This window comes from Melopsittacus undulatus, chromosome 1 (genome assembly GCF_012275295.1).
Source record: "Melopsittacus undulatus isolate bMelUnd1 chromosome 1, bMelUnd1.mat.Z, whole genome shotgun sequence".
Taxonomy (NCBI): Eukaryota; Metazoa; Chordata; class Aves; order Psittaciformes; family Psittaculidae; genus Melopsittacus; species Melopsittacus undulatus.
Window position 1 is genome coordinate 106,709,335 of NC_047527.1, and position 21,835 is coordinate 106,731,169.

Genomic DNA, 21,835 nt, shown 5'->3' on the forward strand with positions numbered 1-21,835 from the left:
AGATGTCTGCATCTCTTCCAGTCATCTAGACTCACTCTGCTAAGAGAAAAGAAATATTTCTATGTCATGAATCATCTCATCCCAATTTAGCTGCCTCAAACAGACCAAATTGCACTTGAGAAGTGCCCGTTTCTTTCCACTGACTAAAGAAAGACCAGACCACATGCAGATAATTTATGTGAGAGATGTCTAAGTCTTTAGATATGAATCTCAAACAACTTATACATGATACATAACCAACATGATTTATACTTCTCAGCAAGCCCACCCTGCAGCGTATATTGTGGTGAGAAGTTGTGGAGTTGCCCTTTCTGTAACCCTCTGAAGCTAAACATGGATATTGATGTTTTGAAAGGATCTTTCCACCAATTATTAAAAGAGATATAATAAGAGTACAGGAATATGCCCTGCCCCCCTTTGTATCTTGTCTTGTGGCCTGTGACACTATTCTTAGCAGCAGATTTACAAGTTAGCTTTTTAAACTGTTAAGTACCACTCATTATTTTAATAATGAGGAACAATAAATGAGTTATCAAGTGTTATAAGTACCACACAGGAAAGTAAGAGGCAGAAGGTTTGGGCTCTGCTTAGGTTTATTCACCAGTAATGTCATGTCAGTTCAATATGTGAGCAAGACAAAGGCATGCTTGTATGAATGTTGATTATAGTCACTCAACCTCATCAACGATATGCAACCCACCAACATGAACAACTTCCTCTTGGAATATGATTAGAGGTGAACAAGTCATGTCAAATGAATGAAGAGCCATTCTTTCCTATTCGCATAAAATATTTGCTCTGGTTAGGTTTCAACACAATAGGAGGAAGATGAAGATGAGAAAGGGGACACTTTTATACACATTGTTCATTTCCACCTTACTTTGGCACCACTGCACAAAGAATCCAAAACATAGAAATGAACTTGTGTCACCTGAGATTTTAGAGATGGTCAAGATTTTTTTATAGGAAGATTTATCATGAGCATTGTCACAAAGTGCTTGCAGGTTACATGCACTGAATGTGGTCTCTCATCCATCTTAAGCTAAGTAAGTGCTCAGGATAAGCCCCATTCACTGGACAGCAAAAGTGTTTGAAATAATCACCAAAGAAAACGTATGAAATGCTCCCAAAGGGATGAGGGAGAGAGAGTAGACAGTGATTCATCAGGATTTAGCATACAGATGTCAGTGTGACTCTCCAATAAAAGTCAAAAGTCAGATCAGTAACTTCAGGATCTTTTGTTTTTAAACAGTGTTTTGTCCGGAGCCACTGATTCAGTGTGCTGTATCATTATCCAATGGAGCGTTAATCAGAGGGTGAGACATCTTAAGTCTTCGGCAGTGAAAAGGTGGTGAGACTTTGTGCTCAGGAAAAAATAAAAAGTGTGTAAAAAAGGTTGTACATGTGTTTTCTGCCTGTATCAAGTTTGCACCCGTGTGTGCTTTAGTTGCATCATCAAGTGTTCATATTGACAATGAACAGATTGTGCTTGTCTATGCCTGTTATCACCTCAAAGCTTCTAGGAACTAGCATAATAACTCTTCAGAAACAGTCAGAAAAAGAAGAAAGAATAAAAAAAGATATCATGGACATCAGTTTATGTTAACAATAAGCAACTGTGGAGAAAATGCTGAATGTACAAGATTTTTTTTTGTAAACTGTGTATTGATTATGTCAGAAGCAAAAAAGGTGAAGCAGGAAAAGCAGGAAATAAAAGGAATGAGGTGATAGAAAAGGAAGATAAATGAGTGGTCTAAAAAGCAAGAAAGAAAGATGAATGAAGAAATAGGAAGGGAACGGGACAATAATAAGGAAGTGAGAGAAAAGACAAATGCTGTTACTAGCTACTGCAATCTGGCCAAGCTACAACTAGTCATAATTTCAAATATCTACAGCAGCTACTGCTAAATCCTGAACCACTTTGCATTTGTTATTGCTCCAGCCAAGTTACAGCTAAAAGAAAAGCAAAACATATAGGTGGATATTGATATAAAGTATAAATTATGAAGTATAAGGGATAGATGATAAAGGACAAAACATACAGCAAACACACATGACTTTGCAGTATATAAATACTCAATTTATAGACTGAGAAAGCTAAGTATTGCTTTTCACGTACAAATATCTTCACATGGACTAGGTTAAAGTTAATGGAGCTTGATTAGTTGGCTAAATACAAACATGTCATACTGTTTGAAAAACTGGAGAGTAGATGAGACATTGCACAAGGATAACAGGTATGACACAAGACCTAAAGACTTGTACCCTATTGAATCATCTGAAGCTCACACAGGATAGATGAAGGCATTCTAGAGCTATTAATTTCAATATAAATCAATGTCCTGGTTTCAGGTGGGAGGAGAGAGTTAATTTTCTTCCTAGTAGCTAGTGAAGTGCTCTGGTTTGGCTTTAGTTTGAGAACAATGCTTATAGCACACCAATGTTTTTAGCTGTTGCTAAGTAGCGCTTATCCTGATCAAGGACTTTTCAGCCTCTCATGTTCTGCCAGCGAGGAGGGTCACAGGAAGCTGGGAGGAAGCAGGGAGAGGACACCTGACCTGAACTAGCCAAACGGGTAGATCTAGACTGATACTTTTTTGATACCTTTTTTTTTCTTTTTCATACAAAGCACTGCCCAAAACTACACTGAAGTAGGAAATGCAAGAACTACTGAGGAGAAAAAGTGGAGCAGGCTGAAGACTGTAAAGAATCAGGACTTGTTAATTATTATTATTTTGCCCATAGGTTATTTGCAAAACGGAACTCTTAGATCAGAATTGAAATCAAGTTTGTTGATTCCAGAGCATTCTTTTTACATGCATTGCTGAAACAGACAATACACACACACCCAGAACAAGTACCATCTGCTCAGGTGTTCCCGTTTCTGGTGCACATTCCCTGGCTGTGCTCTAACTGCACACAAGCCTCAGACCCGGGCACACACTCTTCCCCCAGATGTTTTTGCTTTCCTTTGGAGGAAAACCAGAGCACAGCAGTAAGCAGGTTGCTCTAATATATACCATGACCCATGGGCACTGCTACAGAAGACAGCTTTTGACAGATGTTTACTGAAAAAAGTTGTTTGTCAAATGTTTAAAATACCTGTATATGTTTATGGTATATGTAAATTAGAACATATAGTACTGACCCTACTAAGATAGTTTTATTTTGCAGAGGTACAACAAGAAAAGATAAAACCTGGAAAGATGTTTTTTTGGACACCAAGATACAGAGTTGCTTGTGTGTTCAAACTGAAAAAAAGGTATCCCATTGGCCTAAATTATGGCAATCTGCTTGTTGATTGGATAAAAGGATGCAGTTTTGTTAATCTAGAAGGTTGAAGTTACTTCAATTGTTAGAATTTTTTTAATTAGTAATTAATTCAGTGCAGTGCCAAGTATTTTAAAAGCTGCTTGTAAACAGAGAAGATAGGAATAAGAGTAAGGTGTGATAAAATTGTGAGATTAAAGATAATGTAAATCTACAAATTACATCAGTTATGTGATCAGTAAAAAATAGTATCGTATTATTTTAAGACTGGTTAAGAAAGAGAAAAGTTCCTTTAAAGGCTTCCTAAGATGAAATCTTTCAAGTGAATTGGCAATCTTGTTCTATCTCGTCAAGGTGATTTTCAATATGAAAGGGGTAAGAAAATGCCAGCAAGACATTACTCTATAGGAGTCCTTTGAATGTGGCATAACAACTTTGTAGCATATCAAAAACAACAGCTTTATTTTTAGTTTATTATGAATTTATTATGAAACAATTCTGTGACTTTTTGCTATAGTTTTAATGTCAAGAATGATAAAAAAGTGGTCAAACTGGGCTCCTTCTCATCTCTAATCTGAATATCTACGATAACCATCACTTTATCAAAATTTAGTATGTTTTAAATTCTATGCCACACACTCTAGCCATCATCAAAGTAGTTTTAAAGATATAACATGACAGCTGTTTACCAGTATGCAGCAACTTCAGAAAGTGAGAGCAGGTAATTTTGTGCAATTCAGTCAAAAAGAAAAATTCACAGTGCACTAATAGCTATAATAGAAGCTTCTACACTGTAACAAAGCCAAAACCCAGCATTTTACTCTTGTGAAAGCACTAAGGGATTTTAAATGTGCTAAAATACTTCTAATTAAATCTTTAAATAAATTGCAGCCACCTTGCCCATGTCCAAATACTTTCCCAGGTAGTACTGATTCAGCCTAGACTCAACGATGGGAGAACAGGCATAACAATATGCCATGGAAGAAGCGATGGCAGAGACTTGTCAACTGAAGACTGATCAACATAGGATGATTCATCCACATGGTACAATTTGATGAAAAGAGACTGTCTATCTTATCTCTGAGAATAGCTCAGGTCTCTAGTGTGGCATGACACCCAAGATAAAAATCTCTCCTCTTTAGCACTGCTGCAGCTATGATACTTCTGGATTCAGAGCTAGAATGGTCTATCTTATTGCTTGTTGAATCATGCAGACATGTCCCCTGCATCAGCTGAATAACTGCCATCAATTCCTGGCAACACCTGTAGCTTTCATGCTTTCTCCAAGGCAGCAATCAGAAACTTTTTTATGAGGAGAGATTTGGAATAGCTTAAGATGGTTGGACTGTAACTCCACACTGAAAAGAACACTTTAAGCAGGGAGATTAACTTGGATCAATTCACATTATCATGGAGCCATTTTCACATCCTGTCATGTCAGTTAAATGCCATTTTTTTCAGAATGGAAAAGAGCACAGAAAGTCTTACACTCCAACTTTCATGACTTCTTTAGAACTTTTCCACAGAAAAGATATGGAAGTCATAAACTGTTGCTGTTGCCTCGAAAGGCTTTTGACCAGCACCATATTTATTCAGGGGAATGAATGCCTATCACCAAACTACTGTAATCCTCTCTTAAACAGCAAAGTATTGCAAAAAGAGCCAGAAAGAGAGCCAAACCCTGCTGAAGTACAACACAAGAACTGATGGGCGTAGTTAAATTACCATGTACTTCCAAAGAATCTTCACTCTAAATCCAGCTCTGACATTTACTTAATGTGTTACCTGTCATTTTCCCATTTCTAAAGGAGAAATGGTACTTACTCAATGCTCTCATAGGGAAAATGTTTTCAGGGCACTTTAAAAATTAAAATAGCTTTCTATGTTTGCTAAGCTACCCAGCTGGATTGTGGGCACACTGATTAAGGGTATTTTTGTTGCTGTGGACTGTGTATATAATCGCAGTTTCAGTTTTGTTTCATTGGTTGCTTAATAAAGTGTGTGAAAGCATTGCTTTATTTCAAGATGAGAAAGGTGTCTGCTTACAGGAAAGAGCAGATTCTAGGCATATAAACACTGGCTGCTCTTTTTGTTTGTTTGTTTGTTTTTTCTCTTTCTCTTTTTATCCTAAACCTAGCAGAGATTGAGAAACCAGCCTGCAAGCTTATCCATTGAAACCTAAAGGGGCTCATTCAGTACAGCTGAGTATCTGATAAACAGATTACCTAGCCATGATTATAGACTGCTGGTATTAGTGTTGGATGGACATGGTACCAACTTGTCTAAAACACAAGCCAAACTTCTTTCTGTTGAATGGCTACAGATGCCACCCTCGTACAGAAAGTATATTCCAGCACTGAAAAGCACTCTGGTTATTGAATTTTATGGGATGATACAGCTGCAGCAGTGGTGCTATGTGCCATAGTTGTGTATTTTTGTAACATATATGCAGTTAACAGGGATATAAACAGCGTCTGATATGACAACAGGTTATGAAATCAGCATATAGGTGTAGCTACAGTTTTCTAGTACACATGTATTGTGTATTATGTTCACCAGTCATCTGTAGCTTTCAAACCACTGTGCAAAGGATACTGAGAAAAGTTTCAGGAACTTCAAATGCAACTATCTGAATTAAAGTGTACATACATGGTACTACAGTCCGTGAGCGATTCTTCTGGATATTTTCCTCCCGCTCCGCAACAGTGGTGGCATTTGGTTCAGCCTGATAAGCACACAGAGCTTCCCACTCTTTCTCCAAACGATTCTTGTTTTTCAGATGATCTTCCATGTAGGACTGGAATTAAAAGAAAACTATATTAAGTATTGACTTAGCTAAGCTCAAAGATGAACTAAAAGTATGTATCTCAGGATGGAAAACATGGGAATCTTGAGCTTTGTGGGAAAACAGTCTTATATGGCTAACTCACTCCAGAGAGTTAACTTGAAGCTTATTTGTGCTATACAAAATGAGAATGCTAACATGTACCAATGCTAACAGAGAACAAACGCATGAAACCCCCAACTACTGAGCTTGAGGAGAAAGCTATTTCTTTTTCAGTACTTAGAAAAAGTAAGCCTAAATGTCTCTTTCATCAGGCAATGAAAAAGAAATAAAAGCCCATTGAGAAAAATTACTACAACAGCAGCTCATGTCAAACCGAAGGATTTTAAAATGAAACCTCAAACACATATGCAGGTAACAATGGATGTGGAATTAAAGAATTGCCGGGCTGAAGTTTCATGGCTCAAGTACCGGATCATTAGGCACTCATCCTGCACATGGTCTGGCACAGAGATGGCCTTGAACTGAGAAGGCGGTGTTAATTAATATTAATATATGTTGCTAAAGACTGTACCTGGCATTCAGTAAAGTCAACAGAAGCATCACCAAAGAAAAATGAATTAGCTGTGGCACAAATGATGGCTCATCAGAGTATATTGGTTGAGGTTTTAAGTTTTTGCAGATCTCCCAAACCTGGGGGTGCACTACGGCAGTGGACCAGGAACTGGGTTCTGAAGTTTGCCAAAAGCGAAATAAAAACCTATTCCTTTACCCTGAAAATCACCTAAGTAGAAGAATGGAAGACAGCAGAAAGGAGGAATGGTGGGCAAAACGAGAAATCTTCCCTTTGCTTTAACATCAAAATTAAGCAAGTGATCACCTGGTACTGTAAGCCTACTTATACAGCCAAATTACCTTATACAGCCTGACATCTTTCCAGGGGAGGGGAACCTCAGTCCATCCCACTCCTACCAGTCTGCCACTGCCAGCAAGAGATGCCCAGAGCCTGGAGGGGGATTGCAGGACGATAGGAGAGCACCTAAATAGCAGCACAAAGGAATTGCACCTACTCCAGCCAGTAAGTCAGCTTCATTGTGGGCCCAAATTAAACTCCTCTATGCAAACACACAGAGCATGGGGAATAAGCAAGAGCAGTTAGAGATATATGCATGCATGCAGGGCTATGATCTAACCGGGATCAACTGAGACATGGTGGGATGGCTCCTATGACTGGAGCACTAGAACTGAAGGGTACATACTCTTTAGGATGGATAGGCAGGGGAGATAAGGAAGGGGTATTGCCCATTATGTCAATGACCAGCTGGAGTGCATGGAGCTCTGCCTGAGGATGGATGATGAGCCGAATGAGAGCCTATTAATGGGTCAGGATTGAAGGGAGGGTAGGGACAGGTGACATTACAGCAGGGGTCTGCTACAGGCTGACTGAGCAAGGTAGATGAAAGTTAACACCCTTAAACTGATTAAAAAAGGGACAGTTTAGGGGGCAGGCTCAGAGGCTGGGTGGGGGTCTGGAGCAGGGCTGTGAGTGGCTCTGGCCCAAACATCAGTCACAGCAGCTCCTGATGACTCGCTAATACAGCCCAATCTGCAGCAAAAAAGCTTGTGTAGAAAAAGCTCATGGAAAGGGTTCACTGAAAAGTACAAAAAGCAGTTTAATTGCTTAGAAAACCTTTCCCTCAGACAATCTCTGTTATGCCGAATTCTTCCCAAGCTTGCTTTAAAGAAGAAAGGCTCTCATGCCCTCTCAGCAGGTTTAACAGAAGGTGCAAAAAGCTTGCAGCTTGTCTTCCGCCAAATGGGAGTTCTGCTAAAGCTGTCACTCCACCATGCTTCTCACCCGACCAGCGAAGCAGGATACTGCTCTCTCTTGCAGCTTGAATGCTACAAAAGAGCCCCTGACACACAGCTTTGTTTTGTGCAGGGTTTGTTGGGTGTGTGTGCCTTTACAAGAGATTTGTAAATCAATCTTGTTACTGGAAAGCAATTCAAGAAGTGACGCTTCCAGAAAGGATATCTTTAAGGACATAGAAATATATTGTGTTAAAAGAAAGTATCTAAAGGAGGTAAAACATAGTGCTGGCCCAGATAGAGTCAAAACACCTACTGTGTGATTGCTTCTTTTCTATAATGAAGGAAAAAGCATCACAGTGGACAGAGCTGTGACCTGATGGATAGGGAACTGTGAGAGTTACATAGCCCCATCGTGCATCGGGGAGCTAACGTGTTCCCAGCCTTAATCCAGAAGTTAACAGGATGAAACCACCCTCTGGTAGTTTACTTGTCTTTGCCAAAAGGCTGTTGCTACTGGGGAAAGGAGGGAGGCTAAAGATCCCATTCTTTTCTCCTGCTAAATCTGTGCCTGGATATGTACCCTGAGCATCATAAAAAGAAAAAAAAAGATAATCCCTCCTGTGCAGACTAGTTGGAATGTCAGAATTTTTATGAGGCAACAGGAAAAAAAGCGCAGTATCTCACAATACCACTGAGCCAAGTCTCCTGGCTTCAGAGAAGCTCTTTAGCATGCAGCAGGCAGAGATCAGGCACTCAAGGACCAGCCTGTAGCATCTTCCCATTTTAAACCACAGTTTTAAAATCTGATTCGTTTTGACATGCCCATCACAATGTCCCATAGACTTCAGGGACATTTTATGCAGATACACTGCCAACACTGAATGTCTCTAAAATACTGAGATCCATGATGCTGTAGGCAAATGGCCATAAACATTTGATTCCTAAGGAAGGGTTGAATGCAGTAAGAAGCTTCCTGTTGGCTCCAACTTGTCTATTTGATGATTTCAAGGACTATATTTTAAAAAGAAATTTTATTTTCTTTTTAGATTGTTAAATGTGACATGGTTAAGGTAATTTGATTGCTTTTAGAGCACATGAATTTTTAAACTCCTCTCTCTAAGGAAATACTCTATAGTTTTACCTTACTTTTTCAGGGAATACTGAGTGTAAATAGAAGTAAATGTTCAAATGAAAACACACTGAAATTTTTACTTCAATCAGACAACAACTTCTGGGTAGTTTCAACACCTGTATCGCATGGATAAGATCCATGGAGCACTTCCTGACAGATCTTGAAAAGGTGTTTGACTTTGAACAGACCCATGGATGGCTCTGCACAATATGAACATCTGCTTTACACTTGCTTAAAAAAGCTACCAAGAAAGAAGCTGGCTTTAAAACATTCAGGAGTCAGACAATTCCCTCAGAGTTAAGTAATGTTTCATTTACAGCCCTTCAGAGCCCCTGTACTCATCCTCATTTTGCTAAACAGAAGCTTAGTGATTTTGAAACACTCTCTTGGGAGCTGCTGGATGTACATTAAATTGAGTGGAACTTCTGATATTTTAGAGATTGTACATCTACTCAAATCCACTCCTTAATTAGCATGTTTTCATAAGACATTCTGCAGTATTTGCCTGGTACAAAAGAAATTCATTACCAACATGTCAAACACACACACGATTTTTCTTGTCCCAGAGCAGCAGGTAAAATAAATAGAAGTTGTCACCACTGTTATCGCAATGTTTCTCAAAACCTGCTGAAAAAAGTAGAGGTCTGGTCTCACCAATATGTCCACATCAAGACAAGTCCCTTAACATGCTATTATTTAAACACACACTGTCTGCTTGGAGAGATCTCTTGATGGACTTTAAATTTCATTAAGTCATATTTTTCCTTCTATAGGGCCTACCTGCAGGGACAATTGGTAACCCAGTTCATACTTTCCCTTGCATACACAGATAAGATACTCTTGCTAACAAACATGTTATGAAGATAAGAAGGATGCATCAACATTACATGGAGAGGCGGGATGTGTTATAAAATCTATTATTATTGTGTGAGACATGCCTGTTGTCAGGGAAAATTTGGGCATTCAGCCAGAGGATGACAAGCTGTCCCAGGGACAATGAATCTCTGGCCAAGAGAACCAATGCCAGTGGCAAATATCAAGACAAATTCAGTGTGCCTGAACACAGGTACAAGGACAGAGCACAGCAGCCTGGCTCAGCTTTGGTAAAACTTCCTGAGTACTCAGTTGATGTTATAATACGGTGTCAAACCACTTTGGTTTTCTTCATTTTGTTTTTCCCATAATAAATATAGCAATTATACTCCTCTTGTTATCTGGTCAATCACCAAATCACTTGTAGAACTGTTTAGGTTAGAAAAGACCCTCAAGCTCATCAAGTCCAACCATTAACCTAGCACTGCCAAATCCACCACTCCTAAACACATTTACTCATCTTCTAAATACCTCTAGGGATGATGACTTCACCACTGCCCTGGGCAGCCTGTTCCAGTGCTTGACAACCCTTCTCAATGAAGAAATTTTTCCCCATATCAGTCTAAATGTCCCCTGGCACAACTTGAGGCCATTTCCTCTTGTCCTATCACTTGTTACTTGGGAGAAGAGACTGAATACCTTTTCCATAGATAGTATCACTTGTATTTGCCAAGATACTTGTTTTAAAAACACCTATTTTGTTAGCTGATGTTCAGCTTTTACAAAAAGCAATTATTTTTGACAATATACTTCCTATATGGTACTTCATTAGACACTCTTTTCATGACTGAGCATGTCTCTTCTACTGAAAACATCCCCAACTCTTAAATTGACAGATCTCAACAGGTCTAATCGAATCTCAAATGTCAGTTAAGTGGAGGGGACATTATCTTAATCCTTCTGAACAGAGACCTCTCAAATCCACACCTTTCACCTGTGACAGCCACTGCTTTCACACTACTGCCGGTTACGCCACACAGAGGGCCAGACAGTGCTGTGATGCTTCAGTGGATTCCTCAGAAGGAATTTGAAGAGGAGAGAATTTACCTTAGCTATTATATAGTAAACTGTGCACTAAATGGCCATACTTGAAACAATTTGTTTTGCTATTCTCTCCAACTGACTTAAGGAAAATTTGTTTTTTGGCCTTTGTTCCTCCTAACTTGTAGACTACATTGTTCTGGCACAGGACACGCCAGCGTTTTTGCTATTCTGCTTAAACTTCTTTATGTTCTTCTGTACATATTGTGTTGACTATATGTAAAAGGAATACTTTTCTGAAAAAAAGACAATTTGCTTTCAACACAGCACATGATTTTCTCCTTCATTTTTCTGGCTTAATACCTCATTAGTGGCTTCATGTTAAATATCTCTGTTCCCATTTATATTACTCGCAATGTTGTACAGTTCAGAGACAAAAGAAACCTATCTGGTTACCCATTTCCAGGCCCTCAAATAATGCTTTGTTCCTTGGACCTCACTAAGAAACCTTCTAACATTTAGGTGTCCTGTATCTAAAATAGAAGCCCAAAACAAAGTTCATTACTACATCTTGGGATACAAACTATTCTGACTATACACTGTATTTCTGGAAATAATCAAATATTTTCAATAAGGAATAGTAATCCTCATTTGAGATGGCTTTTGCATAGGAATGTCTACAGTACTGCTTTTCTATTGCAAATTTAATTTGCTACCAATTATCACCAATCCATTTATTTTAACCCGTCTGCTTACACTGAATATTGCTGTTATGTATAATTTCCACTTGTATATATTTATGATCTTCATGTATATAATTCATGATCTTCACAAATCATGAAATAATGGATCTATGCAAACTATAGAAATCTCTTCTTGTGACTCTTCAAATATAATTTAACTTTATTTGTTGTATGGGTTTTCAGGTCTAAAGTTTCCAACTTTGGAATTACTCTTCTGTCATCAGTTCTGTGCAGAACTTTACACTGCGATACCATTTGTAAAAGTTATTATCACTTCCACCCACTTCCAGCTAATTATTTAAAAAGTAGAATATAACTAGATCTAACAGCAATTCCTGTACTCTGCCCGACACCCCCATACATAGCTTTTGATCATTAATTTTGTGTATCATCCTTTAGCCACATTTCAATCCACATAACTGTCTTCTAAAAAAATTATATTACTTTTTCAATTAACTATTCATAAGACAGTTTCAAGGCTTTATTAAAATCTAGATAAATGGCATCTGTTGTTTTCACTTCATCTACTGGTTTTGTAGTTTTGGTTAAGTAAAAAGCAATCAAGTTTGTCGAGGCAAGATTTATTCTTTGTATAATTATGCACATTCTTACTCATTGTGCAATATCCAATGGAAAGGATGGAAGAGATTAGCAAATGCACAAAGAAAAGACTCCAGCCTTCTCCATCGTCTTAAATGAGACCCTCACACTTATCTCCCTTTTATGTCCTTGAAAAATCTCTTGCTAGATAATCAGCAATTTCGTTCTTAATATGTGCTTCATTATTTTTCAGGGCTGAAGTCCGGACTTGGGCAATAGCAATAGAAAGGTTCATTTGTCTTCTTCTCCTTCCTTCTCTGCACTCCTCTTTTATAAGATGACTGCTTTATTCTTCTATTTTGGTGCACCAACACTTGTCCAGATCTGCTCAAATAAAGCTCCCTGAGGTATGTCACTATTATGATCCTAACTATATTCAGACCACGCAGAGCACCATAATGTTTCTCCACATTTTCTGATAATTTCTCATATCTTTCAAAACCTTGTCATAGTAATATTGAAGTTACTTTAGGCTCTTTCTTATTTATAGACAAGGTCAGTCTTCTCTCTGAGCTGCCATGGTATTCTTGCAGAGATCAAAGGCTGGGAGCCAAGCACATTTGCTTCCATGAAGTGGTGCCCCACATAGAGGAAAACAAGGGAGCAGAGCCAAACTATGCCCATATCTTTTATACCTTTCTCCCTTAACAAAGCAGACCTTAAATAAAAGGGGGATGTGCTATCACAACCAATTTAAGCCTGTGATCAACTAACATGTTAAGGAAATAAATTTTTTCCAATCGTTACAGTTCTATTGAAGCACCATAGATGTTTTTGATGCTCTGATCCAACCAACCCACAATAATGCAGAGCCTATAGCTGTTATCAAGAACAGCTCCATCTCTGAAATGTCACTGCATACCTGTCATTAAAAGCATTAGCTTTAGTTCTAACATGGCAAATCAAGTTTCCAACATTAATTGTACAGAAATGTGACTTTATTGGGCTACTTACATTAAGTATATATATATATATATATATATGTATATATATATATATATATACACACATATAAAAATCCCATTGTGGCAACTCACTGTCAGTATCTCACAGAGCTTGTATCTGGAAGAAATCTCAGTAATTAACATCTGGCTATAAAGTCTCACATACTTTCAACCCTGGGGAGTGTTCTGCATCCGCTACTCTCAATGGTAACACCCCTGACTTTACCGTAGCCAAGATTTCATCATTTGATTAGTAAGTCATTTCAGGGTGAAGGCTCCTTTCTCTTTTATAATTTGTCCTGTGCCATCCTGGATGTCCTGACATTATCAGTCAGAACTAAGTAACCACAGACGAAAAAATCTAGGAAAACAAAACCTGGAAATATGTATTTGGCCTTGATAAAATACACTGAGATATTATTTTTACTTCTCAGTTTCTGTAACCATATTACTACCATAACGTATTTTTATCTAATATTTCTCAGTACCTGATTATACCACTGAAAAGAACAGCTTTGAACCCTTTTCAATTAAGTATTGATTTGATTAAGCAAATAAGAAAATTACCATGAAGCTTTGCTAGTAATTTGGCATAAACCACTACTACTATCATACACAATATGGTAGGTGATGAAGGAAAACTAAAAACAAAACAGAGGGAGGCAATTCTCTGTCACAGCAACCATTCAGTTTGGTTAAGAATCATATCCCTAGATTGTTTCAAATAGGTTGTATTATCTGGAAACAAATTAGGTTCCATGGTGATGCCAGCCAACAATAAAAAGATATCGTTCCATAGTTTCAATTTTATATTTTTAGATGTAAAGGGCAGATGTAAAGATTACTCTGAACAACTAAGCATGTACATAGAGAGCAATTGTGCTTTAACTATGCCATCTAAAATAATTTTAAATGATTGCCCTTGGGTTTCTAGTGAAGTATCGTCTTTGCATGAGCAGTGCATGGCATTATCCACCAGACTAGGCTATCATGCAACTTTTGCAAGAATGACTGTAATTCACAAGTACATTAAATGGCAACCTACATTCTGTTTACCTAAATTAATATACCCTTGATGTACCGTATATCACTGCCTCCCCCTCTCTTAATGCTCTGATAATAGAGTTTTGTAACTTGTAAAAGGATTACTTCAATCCAATCAGCAGGTGCTGGGATCAGTGTGTGTCAGACAAACACTTGCTAATCCCTTTTCTTGCAGTTCCCAGCTGCCAAAGGTGCTCAATGAAATCTCAATGAAATGGCTGGATACAACCTGGTGTGGACTAATGAAGCTTTTCAGCTCTGGAGAAAATCTTGGAACATACATGTTATGCTAAACATTGCTTGAATCAGAATGATACAGGCAGGTATGTTTTTAAAAGGAAACACAGCTGAGAAAGTAAACATAAAAAAAAGAGAATGCTTAATTATGACATATTTACTCTATCTTGCTCTCTAAATATAACAAAAGATAAAGAAATTCACTCCACAAAGAATCCCTTCTCAAGGATTATCAGCTACTTAATGGTGTCTTCTAGGTCTTAAAATACAGTCATCTTCATCTCTTCCTTCTTACCCCCTCTCTTGAAATCTAAATTATGCCTATGGAGATTCACCCCTGTTATTACTTTACTTGAAATTAACCTCAACAAAAAGGAGAATATGATTACCATAAAAGGAATATAATTTGCTCCCTGACTATCTCTGTATTTCTACAGCTCCTTCTGTCCAACTGTCTGAAAGTACTCACATTACTTCTGCAGGGGAGGCAAGCACCGTTGCTATTCCACAGATGCAAAATAAAAGGGCAGAAACATTGAAGTGAATTTCACAGGGTCACAGAAAATGTCTCTAAACCACTGATTTTGCATGGAAATTCAGAACTCAGTCTTCTTGACTGTTGTTTTTTTCCTTTTCCCATGATCATGTTTATAAACAAGACCAAAGGTCACATAACCTTCATGAATCCATATCTGATAACATTTTTGCAATCACAGCATACCAAATGTTCTGACTTTAATGACATTAGAACAGGTTTACTTTTGGGGGGTATGTTTAGAAGCACAGGGTTTAAGTGGTTGATGAGTAGAGGAATTTAATTTATCCACATTAGATTCTGCTTATACAAAGACAAACCAAATTAAATAATAAAGATTTAAAAGATGAATTAACCAAAATTGGTTTCCAGGCTTTCTGTAGTTCTTATGGTAGGTTTCACAGTAAAAATATAAAATAATAAATAGCCTTTAAATAAAGGAAGAAAAAATGGAGGGCTAAAACTCTTAGCCAAATACTGCTATTTCACAGCATGGGATGTGTTATGACATTTCTTAAAACAAAAATAAATCCAAACAAAAAAACCCCAAACCTCCCCATTAAAGAAAACTCTGCAGTATAGGAACTGATGCCAAGGATAGTGTCAGTTGGATGCATCAACTGAGACATTTTGGGAAGCGCTTCTGGTAGCTTTATTAAAAAGTAAAAGCTCAAGCTACTGAATAAAAAGTAGCAGAAAAACTGCATAAAATAAACAAATCAAGTCGTTTGACTCTCTGTGATAAACATTGACACCCAAATCCATTCTCAGAGGAAACTGCCATTTTCTTTTTACACTTCAAACTGATTTTTTAGATGATCCTTTCTTCTCACATTATTTTTTTTACTAATGGTTTGAGCATCATACACAATCAAAGACATTTCTGTGATTCGTTTATATGCATGCTAATTATGTCCTATGTCTGAAATAAAAACTTTAGAGGTATATTACTACACAGTAACTACCTGGCTGAAAATACAAAACCAAATTCCCTGCCTTCTTCCTCTCCAATCCCTGCTAACTCAATTAAGCAGCTAAATTTGGGTTCCCAGTTGGGTACTGTATTTGCAAATTTAGACTTTAATGAATTAAAGTCTGTGTTTCTTTTCAGAGCACTTGTACAGTCATCTTCATTTACTATATATAAAGATTGCTAAGAGATAAATATAGAATTCTGAAAACGTCATGTTTAAAAATAATCTTCTCTTCAAGCATGGTCAAGTTCTTCAGAGATAATAAGACTAGGAAAACCTAGGCAACCATGACCAAGTACATCAAAGTGATAGAGCACATGATGTGATTTATAGATAGTCTGGCAATTTATGCCTCTGGTAGACAGTGGCCATCTTGAGGGTAGAAAGAAAAATATTTCTAAACACATAACATCCTTAGAGCAAAGGGATAGGCAGTAACACTCTTACTACTCTTCTTAAATATGTGAATAAAAGTGAACAGGTGCTCTCCAGGAGTAAATTATAACTCATAAAGGAAAATCCCTCGGCATTTCAATGGTCAGGGGGGAATATCAAAATTGGTAGTGAGAGTTTGTACACAAACACACAGAGGTTTACATGAACATTCAGAATATGCAATATGAAATCCTACAAGTCTTGCAATACACCCTATACTCATAGCCTAGCAGCAGATATATGCATAAGTGCAAGTAAACATATGGTCACCTGTGAGAAAAAGCAGTAAAATAACAGACTGGATAACCAGCCTTTTCCTTAGAGAACTCTCTTAACAGTCAGAGACAAGAAACTTGAAACCACACCAACATCTTCGATGGTCAAATCCTCACATTCAAGACCATTTTGGAACCACATCCCTGACCTAGGAAGTTCTATGTTTCCACACTGCAAATTGCAGAGAACCAACCCAACTGCCAGTGAGGGCAGAAAGCAGAGCAGAAACTCCCTTTCCACAAAAGTACTTTCAGGACTTAATGGAGACGACTGTGGGAGAAGACATTACTGACTTCTGCCCTACCCCTTCCAAGTCACACTCACAGCCACATCAAACCAACATGCAACAGGAGACTCAGCAATGCTGGCAATGAGAAAGGTGCAGCTGGCATCTACCCAGCTCCTAAAGCCTAGAGGTAGGCTCCCATTTTTAGGCAAACTGTTATCTCTGCTCCATAGATTTGCAGCTGAGGTTGGTCTAGCTTAGTGGTTCTCAAATTCTCAAATATTTTTCTCATTAAAGCATTCAGAAGGGTTTGTGAAGTGGTGGTACTTTAGAAATGCATAAGCTGAAGACATCCTACCTGCTCCTGGGACTCTTGGGTTTCCATGGGAGCCAGTACGGGTCAACACTTTAAAGAAGTTTGAGGAACACTGGGCTAATCCATAGATGAGAATATTTGAAGTGTCAGAGGGCAAAATAAGAACAAGGGAAAGACAGTGTGAAAGGGGACAGGAAAAGAAGCCACAAACAGACTGTAGAGGTCAACAAAGAAGCAAAATGATAAATGATGAAACTGTATTGCAAAGAAAGAAAGTCAGAAAAAAAAACAACCCAGAACATAGCAGATTAAGAAAATGCTATGGGAAGAAGCAAATTTTGGTCATAACTGATGGCTGTCAAAATTTCTTCATGTGTGGTTTCTTTTCTTTGCAACATTTCCCTTCACACGCTGAACCAAAGAGAAAACATTGAGAGAATGATAGTAGTAGTTTTGAGGAGACAGTGCAAGTACAGTTTACTGCTGTACAGAAGGAAAAAGCACAATAAAGAACCTAAAATTCAGTGCATGTGTACATGTCTGAGAGAACTAAAGATATAGCAGATTAATAATATATTCTGGAAAGAAACTGTTTCTAATCCAGAAGAGGCTCAAGAAAAATTAGTCAATGACATTGTTTTCCATTTGAAAGTAACTGCACATCCTCAGTTTGGTTTTTACAAACTTTTCAAATGTGTATTTAATATCTTTCAGCCAGCTCTCCAAATATGGAATAGTTTGCTCTTAGATAAGGAGGCCAAAACTAAACTTGCAGATCCAAATCTGATGAACCCAAGTGTAGAACTCCTTTATGCTTTTATGTATTAAAAAAGACTAATGAGGGATAAATAAGGGCAAAAATATTACCCTTCAATATGATACTTTTCTATTTAAGCCAACATGATCAGTCATGAGAGGAGAGTACAGAGACATCAGGGAATGCCTAATACTGGCTGGCTCTGCTTCTGACCTTAAGGTTAGCCTTGGTCAAGACAGTTCCCCGTCTGTGCCCAAGCTTCCTGACTAAAAAGACAGGATAATAATATTGACCTTTAAAAAGGGCTTTGAACCTACTGATCAAAAGTGCTATGTAAGAGTTGGCTTATTATTATTTTGGTTACTGAAGTGAGTTGAAATCCTTCCAGTGACTTTAATCAAAATTTTTTATATCAGGCCCCAGAATCGTACCTGAAGGACAAGGTTTCTCACAATTGAGTTGTGAGGATACACATATGGTAAGTCAAAGCCTGGGTGCTTACACACACATACCACAGAGTTTTCTTGACTCCTGCAGAACTTTAAATGACACAAAAGTAATTTCTGGACTTCCAGAACAAATAAAGTTATTAGGAACCATCAGTATATTTTTTACATTAATAGTAGTTAGAGACTATTATAATGCTTTCAGGCAAACTGGTCTAGTGCAAACAAAGACACCAATAGGTGAAAGTAGGCAATGAGGAAAAAAGCACTTTTCACAGGCAGGTACCACAGATGCCCACTTGACCAGTAGCCCCACATCCCTCCTGCTGTCAGCCAGCACTGCCCTGGGGACACACATTGCTGCTTCTGTGTAGTTGCTGTGGTTAATCAAACCAACTTTTCTGAATGCCTTCCTACTAAAGTGGTAGATAAATATTGGTATCAGAAAAACTCCTGTATTTAGAAGAGCTTTGGTTTTGGATTTTGCATTAACTTGATCCTTGACAAATTCCACCTCTTACCTACATCAGCCTACTGCACTGGCATGGTGACAGTCTTTTATTGTTGTGGTCTACATGGTTTGACTCTTACAGATTAAGAAGAACCCTTGAGGTCTTTGACCTAACACATAATTATAATACATTCAAAACATGATTTAATAATGAAAGTGCTCCTTCAGGTGTTGTTACTGCATGTTATTTAACAATTGTATGCTTAAGCTATACCCTTTAAGCTATACCCCTTCGATTCTGTCTGATGAATGTAGACTGTAGTACAAAGTCTACAGCACTTTCTGCTACAATACCACTCTATCTGCAAGACTGTTGCAAAGGAACATTTGTAGGACTACAGATATAAGGCTAGTTCTGTAACCTGCAATTTTCTGAGTGAACTCAATGAAGTTTCAACATGATCCACACAGAGGTAAAGCCTGGAGTAACCTCATGGTAGAGTACATACCTGGGGGTTGCTGCTTTATACAGAGTCCATTTACTCATGCAAATAGTGTCATAATCAAAGTATTTAAATGATCTCTGTCTGTTCTGGTGGTAAGATTTGTCACTGGCAAAGACATGTGACATGTCTTACATTAGCTTCATTTTCTGTAATAGGACACAGGCAAATTAACAGTGTTCTTTAACATACATCTCCAGCACTTACGTGGTTGAGGCCACTGCAAATTAAATTTTGTAAATTATCACTGTTTTGCTTTTCACCATTTATATCACTACATATTTGCAGTTTTCTCATCATGAGAAGTGAAAACAGCTTCATCAGCTTCACTTGTACACTGCTGTAAGAGATGAAAATTGCAATATTGCAAGGAAAAGTTTTAAAATTTAAAATGCCAAGTAGTTTTTCATTAACATTTAAAAGACGTATATATTATATCTCTGCTCACAAATATTTATCTATACCTATATGAGAATACTGTTGCTGTACATGATATTTGTACACAAGCCTATGTGTGGATATAAAGCACCCATTTCTGAATACTCATCTCAAGACACATGACACTACTAAAAATATATGAAAACTGAAAATATACTACCATTTAAAGGAGTAAGAATGCCTAGCTAAACATGAGGTAACATTTTTACCCAAGTTAATTATAGACTTTTTATGTGTCATAAAAATATCACCCAGATCTAGCACCCAATTCTGACTGGGCTCCCACCTGCTAATCAGATGCATGCAGATACAGCCTTGGGTGCAATTTCAATTCTCAGATTTTTCTGCTGTAGCTTTTTTCTGTTATCTCAGTAGACATCTTCACTTTGGTAAGATGGATATTGAACTATCATCCTGCTACACATTCCAGGAATGTGCACACAGCAAGTAGCTCGGAATCAGCTCACATATGAACAGCCTTAGCTCCCATCAAATATTCATTCATTTAAAAAATATTTGCACCCTGCTGTCAAACTTAGACAAATTCATACTGAGCTTCAGAAAATAGCTGTTTTAATGGTAAATGATGTTCCAGAAACCTCTTTCAGGCTAAACACTCTCGTCAAAATTATTTTAATAAGAAAGATTAACAATTTCAACATTAGCTGCTAATCCCCTTTCATTTGAAACTGTGCTGATAAAATTCTTTGCTTGTCATTCAAATAGTAAGTAATAATTATAGATTTGGGGCCTCCATCTCTTGCTTCATTAATAGTAAATTGCATGGAAGTCTGAAGCATAAAGTCAGCTTTGATACATCTCAAAATGCAATTTCCATAGCTTTCCTTAGCTATGTACAATTAATTACAGAGTTAATAAGGGGAATATGTTAATGAAAGGGAAATTATTCACTCAGACCACCTGGTCTTATCAAATTTCTTTAATATGTTTCCTTCTTTCTGTGAATTTGCATGACAGCAAGAACACAAATCATGGAGTGCATTGCTAGTCTGTTAGTATTCTTATTTGCAAGCAGCTAAAGTCCACTTAAATTAAATCTAAAAAGAATGTAAGAACTAGTCAGCACTAAATTACTGTATTTGTTTTGTCAAGTTTAGTACCTTTTTAATTTTAAAACAAAAATGTTTAAACGACTTCGTAATTACCAGACTCTCCTCAGTGCTAGGAGTATAAATATAATGTATCCAATAAGGAAACATTGTAATTTTTTGCTTCTTTTCTATAAAGAAGTGCATTGCATGTGCATATATTTAATGAAAGACGTACAGAAATGTGCTTCAATTCACTGCAATCTTAACAGCTACTACAGCTTAGTTGTCACATGCAGTAGAGTTATTGGTTGTTCATGGGAGTATTTTAGATAGTAAAAAAGCCTGGTCAGAAGTAGGCAAACCTTCACATAAGTCATAAAACTAATGCAGATGGGACACACTGTCAGAGAAATAGTTTTTAAAGACACATAAAATCCAGAAACCAACCATCTTCAACAGACATTAATGGACTTACTGCTAACCAGAAACATTTTAGGACCTGGACACCAGCTTTCATAGTCATTTTAAAAAGAAAAGGGCAGAGAATTCCCAGAACAGTAATAGGTCATGCTTGGAAGATGTAATGCTTTTGAGCAGTTTGTCACCCCTCCCTTCTATTCTTAGTTCAATGCAAGGGTATATCCAACAGCCAGAAATAAGAGGCAACTTGTAATTCTCCCCTGCTATGAACAGGGTTTTCTTGGCCAGCTAGATATTACCGTAGAAGGAAACAAAAGAAGTATTATATAAAGGAGACAAATTAATAGCAAAATCATGTATTTCATAAAAACATACTGGGAGAGGGATATTTGAGAGTAGTAGACTTTAACATTATCCGGTTTGGCCCAAAAGTTAACACAGTCCTCCTTTACAGAACAGCAAATACTATGTCATCTACAAGCAAACTTGACAGATTATTTTAATGTTTATCTCCCTATTTAAAAACATTTCCACAGCTGCGTCGTGGGTGCATATGCAAAATTTGATCGGCACAGGAGCATTCTG

The 21,835-nt window shown here is 37.5% G+C and overlaps 1 protein-coding gene across 1 annotated transcript in view; it reads right to left on the reverse strand.

Moving 5' to 3' along the window:
* PTPRN2 (protein tyrosine phosphatase receptor type N2) overlaps window positions 1-21,835 on the reverse strand; it is a 659,546-nt gene that overhangs the window by 53,824 nt on the left and 583,887 nt on the right. The window contains exon 15 of the mRNA XM_031042861.2: window positions 5,920-6,067. Coding sequence (XP_030898721.2) covers window positions 5,920-6,067 — 148 coding nt within the window. The remainder of the gene's footprint in view (window positions 1-5,919; window positions 6,068-21,835) is intronic.